At 36.3% G+C, this 7,149-nt stretch overlaps 1 protein-coding gene across 1 annotated transcript in view; it reads right to left on the reverse strand.

Moving 5' to 3' along the window:
• Window positions 1-6,030, reverse strand: part of LOC117316776 (nitrogen catabolic enzyme regulatory protein-like) — a 54,180-nt gene extending 48,150 nt beyond the window's left edge. Inside the window, exons 1-2 of the mRNA XM_033871547.1 lie at window positions 4,249-6,030; window positions 60-1,500 (exon numbers count right to left, since the gene is read on the reverse strand). Coding sequence (XP_033727438.1) covers window positions 60-1,338 — 1,279 coding nt within the window. The 5' untranslated portion in view covers window positions 1,339-1,500; window positions 4,249-6,030. The remainder of the gene's footprint in view (window positions 1-59; window positions 1,501-4,248) is intronic.
• Between the last annotated feature and the right edge of the window lie 1,119 nt (window positions 6,031-7,149).

Consider the following 7,149-nt stretch of genomic DNA (forward strand, 5'->3'; position numbering starts at 1 on the left):
TTTTTAAATTTGAATGTTGCAAAACATTTCTTCAATCAACACAAAAAAATGTAACTTACCTTGATTTCGGTTTTCTTCTACCATGTTAAAAGGGGGTATGCCTGGTTGTCCTGTGAGTTCATGGCTTAGATAGCTTCCGTAGGATGTCTCATTTGGGGGTTGCCCCCGGGAGTATTGAAGCCCGGGGGAACCCTCGTTACGAATGGAGTGAGAGGGTGACACGTTATCGTTAGAGAGAGGGTACGAGTACTTTACAGGCGAGGAAAGTCCAATGTTTGTATATGTTGCTTCTTGAGAAGGAATTTGCCATTGAGACGACGGCGTCGACGATGGAGGGGGAGACGCCGACGATGGTAGTCCGTATTCGTGCGGTCGGCCGGAAGGCAAATAAAGTGAAGAAAGTGGTGAATGATAAGAAGGATGATGAATTTCGGAGTAAGGAGATGGATGGGGCAAAGTCACCACACTTCCAGATGAACCTAATAACCCTTGGTACACTGTTTGTGACGACATAGGCGCATTCGTTAATGTAGTCAAATGTCCATTTCCACCTGTCGTGTATTGCGAATTGGACAAAGAAACGGAAGTGGCCATTGGTCGCTCCATATTATGAAAGAACTCTTCAACGTCTTCCTGTGGGAGTAAAACGTTGTTGGTGTTGTCAAAAGGTGAATGCAGGTTTGAGGAACCGGATATATTGACTAGACCAACTGGGGCGTTTGTCAAGTTTAATCCAGCAAACGAAACATGTCCCGTTGATGAAATATTTGTTAAGTGTGCGTGTCCTAGATCGTTGTCCTCCCCAACGCGGTGTAAACTTCCGTTATGAGGGTATTTCACTATCTGTACAGTTTGTAAAGGTGGCGGCGACCTGGAGACTTCCGGTGTTCCTACAGCCTCGATATGACTGATACTTTCCACAGCCTGAGCTGTCTCAGCAGCAGACTCTGGCGTCTGTGTGTGGTATGAAAGAACCACCGTGTCCGTATGGTGATGGTGCTGTTCAGGTACACAGTCGTCTACCCGGACACACGTATCAGCACACACAGAGCTCGACTCATCTAGACCGTTGGACCCTGTACCCTGATACTCATACACTGTTTCGTCCTGAAGCTCACACTCACCACCCACTTCCTCCTCAACAACCTCCTCTAATACCTCATCAACAGTATCATCTACCTCCACATTTTCCTCTGGAATTGGTACGTGATTTTCCTCTTGAATCACCTCCTCTTCCTCTTCTTCCTCCTCGTCGTAAACCGGCGGATTGGCCGGGCTACGTGTGATCTCGGGTGGCGAGGTTCCTGGCCAGCTCTCGCGAGCCCTAATCTGTGCCATGGCTGGTCGAGATGTTTGTATTTAGCTGAGAGTACTGGCGTAGTATAGGGTGTACCCAAGTCTCGATGATCTTTGGACGTCCGCCGAGCTGACTGCGACAGAACAGTCTCGTGTAAGTACACACACAGTCTGGACGCTCTCGCACCTGTGTGGCCGCAGTACCTGGACAGGTTGAAAGCAAGATGTTAATTGACATAATTTTCAATAAACAATAATTGTAAATAAAGGAATATTCGGTAAAATTATTATATACTATATATACAAATGTATATTTATATACATCCAATATTAACGATAAGTTAAAAAAAAATATGATAAAGGATACTATGGTTCAGTTTTTCCAATAAATAATCTAAATTTATTTTGATAAAAATAACGTATTATATATAGTATAATTACATATGACGTTAAGTATAAAATATTCTAAAGTAAAAAAATATATGATCCAGGAATTATTTAATTCTTTCCATTCTTTATACTTAAAAGATTTCAATGAAAATGAGATTAAAGTAATATTTTGAAGTGTAAAATATTTCCTTCCTATATTTTGGAAAAGAATCTGAAAATGAAAACATAAGCAAAGTAACCAAAATGATGTACTTTTCTTAAGAAAGCGCAAATCATTAAAAAAAATGAAGAAACTGAAAGCGCTAGTGATATTGAATTTTTAAAAAGTATTTGTACAAAGTTGAATAATAAAACGACATAGAAAGATACCAAACAAAATAACATTCATAACTTAACATAATCTTAAAGCATACAATCTCCAGGAGAAGGCAAAGTAATGAAAAAGCAGATGTTTTGATTATAGCTGTACATTAAACAACCTGAAACGTTAATAGACAATCGAATAACATATATATACCAGTAAATAAAATTTAGCAATCTCCAACGTAATTAAAAATAGAGTGAAAATGTATGGATAGTTGAAATATTCAAATAAAATTTAGTGGTTCTATGAAGGAAAATGAATTGGTAGTTAAATCTAACTCTTAACCATATTACGGTAATTATTTCTGATCACAATCGAAAGTGTTTATTCATTTTTATTCATTTATAAATTTATTTATTTATTTATAATTCAAGAGCAAACTATCCACTAGCAAATTGAAATTCGAATACAGAGCGTATTGATTAACGTACTTTGTATATTTACAATTTTATTTAATGTTTAATTAAATAAATGAATACTTTAAAACAATGCATGACAAGTAAGTGACATGTATCGCATTTATTAAATAAGTACCTAGTATATAAAATAAACTTTTCGGTCATTTCAGTGTATTTTTGTATTGAACCATGATTACAAAAACATATAAAACATACATTGTCGTTATTATTTACAAAGATTACTTCGCTTTAAGGATGGAGTTACCAGTAGACAATTGATAATTGAAAATATTTTCAAGATAAAACGAAACTAAGCTAACGCAACCGAATGACGTTGCACGATAGAGCACAACGGATTTTGGAATCATATTATGATTTTACATTAACATCACGTCTATATATATATGTGTGTGTTTATATTATTAATATAAAAGACTCGAGTGATAAGAACTGTTATAATCGTGGAGATAAGTTTAGTCGAAAATTTAGCGTAATAAACGAGAGACAATTCGAAGGAAATCATTTATTTGACACGTAAAGCGAAATATAACTTAACTCGATACGTAACTGGCGCACAATTCATTCCTCTGGGTAATTGTTATAGTTTATGAAAGAAAATACAATTTTTAAATTAGCTGAGGGTAGATAATAATAACATATTTTACTCCCAAAATTTCGTTGTAGATTAAATCATGTCAAAATAAATATATTTATATATATATTAAATATATGAACAAGTCGCTGTGTGTAAATTCAAATATAAACATCATGGAGGTGGTTATGGCCTATCTGACACTTCGAGTGCCCTTAAATATGTGCCGAAATATTGACAAATCAGACTTTATAGCTGACTTCATTGCTTTATTGCAGCGCCTCATCGTGCACTGAGCTATCTGAGTTAGAGGTTAAGTATTATGGTTTTGGTAAGAAAGTGAACAGTAACCCAGACCTACAATATTTTCTGCCAATTTGGTATAATACTTTACCATCAGTTTATTGTGTGTTATTGCAGAAGTACGACATGGGAAATAATGCGGGGCATTGATGTGAGAATGCAGTAAACAATTATATATTCCATTGTCGACAATATTTATTACATCACATCCATCCAGTCTTACTACAGACATTTATTGACAAAGTTTTTACATGCGTATTCAATAAAAATTCGAACAATATTTATGCATGTAGGTTTCTGGCATACACAAGTGACTAACTACGCAATGCCAAAATACTCTTAAACAATGGAACTAAAACTATTATAAAACCATGATTAGCCTAAAGGATCAAAAGTAACTAAAAGACATACATACGTGTATGTCCGAAATGAAAAATAATATCTTTGAAGTGACTAATTGAGGAACAATTAGGATATCCAATCTAAGCCTACCAGACTGAAATTATAACCAGTGTTTCAAATTCATTTATGATATACAACAATGTTACATGTACACAATGGTTGCTTAGGTAACAAGATTAAGGACTACGAAGAGCTTTGCTAGGTCCAAACTGTTATAGATGGGTGTGCCACGTACCTGTTAGTGCAAATCCTATTGGTCCTATCAATAAGTTACTCAGAGGACTTAACGAAACTCCAAAACACACATAGATTCTTGCAAAAACAGAAGCTGGAATCGTACAGAAGGTAGCCACTATAAAATTCTGCTTGTATGCGTTTCTCTCGACCTATATGTTTCCAGCAGGTAGCTGGAGTTGACCTCTAAATGTTGGACCTAGCCCTACCGCGGCATACGGTGCCTAACGCCAGTCACCATGCTCGTTTTTACCTGTATGAGTGCTTACCTGAGCCAATGCATAATGCTGAGAGGACGGTAGGTTAGGGACTACAGTGTCACGGCTCACACAATGAACAAAGCTTTACTGCGTCAAAACACCTCCCGAAATGTGTAACCAAACTTTCCGAAAGGTTACACCTGGCGTATGAACACGAACTTTGCAAATGTTTGGAAGAATTTCTCAGTTGAGCGCAACTCAAGATAAATATCATAATAACATCAGTTGTGTCGTTTTGGTTTTATACATTACAATTTAAGGAAAAATAAATTATGGAAACGTTGTAGTAATGGCTCCATAAAATTGAAACTGAAAGTATCTTTTCAAAATGTGAAATGAAAAAAAAAGTTTCTTTGCGATCAACTCTTGAGCCAAAAAGTCTTTTACGATGTATCCCGCCAAGACAAGTTAATCCAATCCAAAGTTTTAAAAACGTCTGTAGAATCATCACAGACTTTAAAAACTAAGAGTTCCTCCAGATAATTTGATGAACATTGAAAACAAATCAAATGCGATCATGTCAAGACCTGGTGGGATTGTGTTCACCAAGTGCCAGAGAGACAACTTAAAGCCAGAACGATAAAGTTTTATCACCGATAGCGTATATGCAGTTTGAGGACCGGAGCAAACCTTCCCGATAGCCCAGTACAGTCGGTGACTGGACGACATATTGACATGTTGGTTGTAAACTGCGATAAATCAGAGTCGGTCACAAGCACTCTGGAGAATGTTCATTACCATGCCCCCAGCCCTGATAAAGACTCACCAAATATTATTATCAGTGATAACAACGGAACTGGCAAACGTTCTACCCTAGACCTTACCTTCACAGCACACACAGATAGCAAAGATACGGCGAAAGCTCTTCGAGAAAAAAGACGTACTGGGATAAGGTTATGTTCAGATTTATGAATAATTTACCATTCGACCTTTGACCTGTCTGGGTAAATTCATTTGCATAATATGGCCACTAAATATTATGGCGATATCGTAAGTTGAAGTACCGTATCTCAGTTTTGCTGGACAACTCAAAATTGTCATTATGGTGGTTGTAAAACGAAGGGGAGATACAATGTTTACCTGTATTAGGCGCACCAAGCCGATAACGGAGTCTTAAACCGTCCCATGACTGATAATGTGAGTTACATATCGTAGACTGATTGTGAACTAGAACTGCAGGTATAGATAAAGCAGGCAGTCCTATATATGTGTACTTATGCCATCCTTGCCTGTCTTCCATGCCATGGACATTCGACTGGTGGTCTACATGTATATTGAAACCGGTTAAATAGTTCTTACCTGTATTTCCCTCAAATGAAAGAGGTTTCGTCGTATTGAACTGTTCTTGGATCTAGTGTGTCGGCTTTGTTTTGTTGTAAACAGCTTATATCCAAAGGTATCTCAGTGGCAGTGGGGAACCCATTTTCTGTCGCAGTAATTTCTGTAACATAGGTAGCCAACGTTGGGAAACTTGGCCGTCTGTTGCGCGGCCACACCACAAGGCCTGGGAACACAGCGTATGGAACTCACCTGTGTGATTGGTCGTTTGTCACCTACACGTAAAATGTCATTCTAGCTTTTCTAAAGACATGCGCTATTTAAATTGCAAAGAGGTAAACGTCAACTTATTCAGAGCTAAGCACGGTTCTTCATTTTATAATTCAAAACTTAGTACGCTTCTAAATTTGGCAAGAAAATCAAATATATTTCTGATAATTATTCTTATTCAATTGAAGTGTAAACATTCAGTGTTTTGAAAATATATGAATATTATGTATACAGTAAAGTCTCTACAATCTATTTATGTGATTTTGTAGTATATTAGGATTGACATCGTTTATTTTATTATAGTCTTCAAAATATAACACAACACCCATACATCAGGATAAAGTATAGTAAATAATCACCATACAAAGACTAAAAACATCACAGGACATGACATCAGGATAAAGTACTAAAACATCACAGGGCATGACATCAGGATAAAATACTAAAACATCACAGGGCATGACATCAGGATAAAATACTAAAACATCACAGGGCATTACATCAGGATAAATACAACATTTAAACACAAATACATATACTACTATCAAAACAAAGCAATACATCTACACACGAGGTATTAAACATATCTACCAACAGGCAAGTATCGTATGCTGTCTCGTCATGTATTGAAATGATTAACGAAACGAAGATTCATTCATGGGGAAACTAAATATAAACCCATTTTTGATGGGAATCTTATATTATATACTTTATTATTTTACACAATGATATAATAACTAACACCGTCTTTATAATTGTCGAATTATTGAGCTGTATATACCGGTCGTCCTTTTTAGTGGTATGTAATGAATCACTGAGTCATATTATATTAAGTACTCGTGTTGTGAGTAAACCAAACAAGAAATGATGGATCAGATCGTCCTAAATCGTTTCTGTGTCTGTCAGTACCAGATTTTTTGGACAAACATAAACACTTGTTTGTTATGCATTTGAGAATATACATAATGTGCATGTACACGTTCTTGCCATCTGTAATACAAAATTTAAACAGTTCGAGTTTAAGATCACTTAGGCGCCATTTTCATTTCCTTATATCGAAAGGTCAAGGATTGAGTTTGCCCTTTGTGTAAACAAAACGGGGATTTTTAGAGTCCTGGATGGTGTAATCTAAGTTTGCATACCATAAATTGAAACCACACATTGTCCTCATATAGTAGTTAAGCTGTAGTATGCGGGGCCAAGAGGGATGTTGTAAAATCAATGCTTTGTAAGAAATACCAACTCAGATTATATGTCTGGTAAATACGTAAACAAATAAAGTAACACCCAAATAATAAGTATAATAACGAACGTATATTTCCGGATAGGTTAAAGAAGCATCATCAAAATCACCATTTAGTA

Source organism: Pecten maximus, chromosome 18 (genome assembly GCF_902652985.1).
Source record: "Pecten maximus chromosome 18, xPecMax1.1, whole genome shotgun sequence".
NCBI lineage: Eukaryota > Metazoa > Mollusca > Bivalvia > Pectinida > Pectinidae > Pecten > Pecten maximus.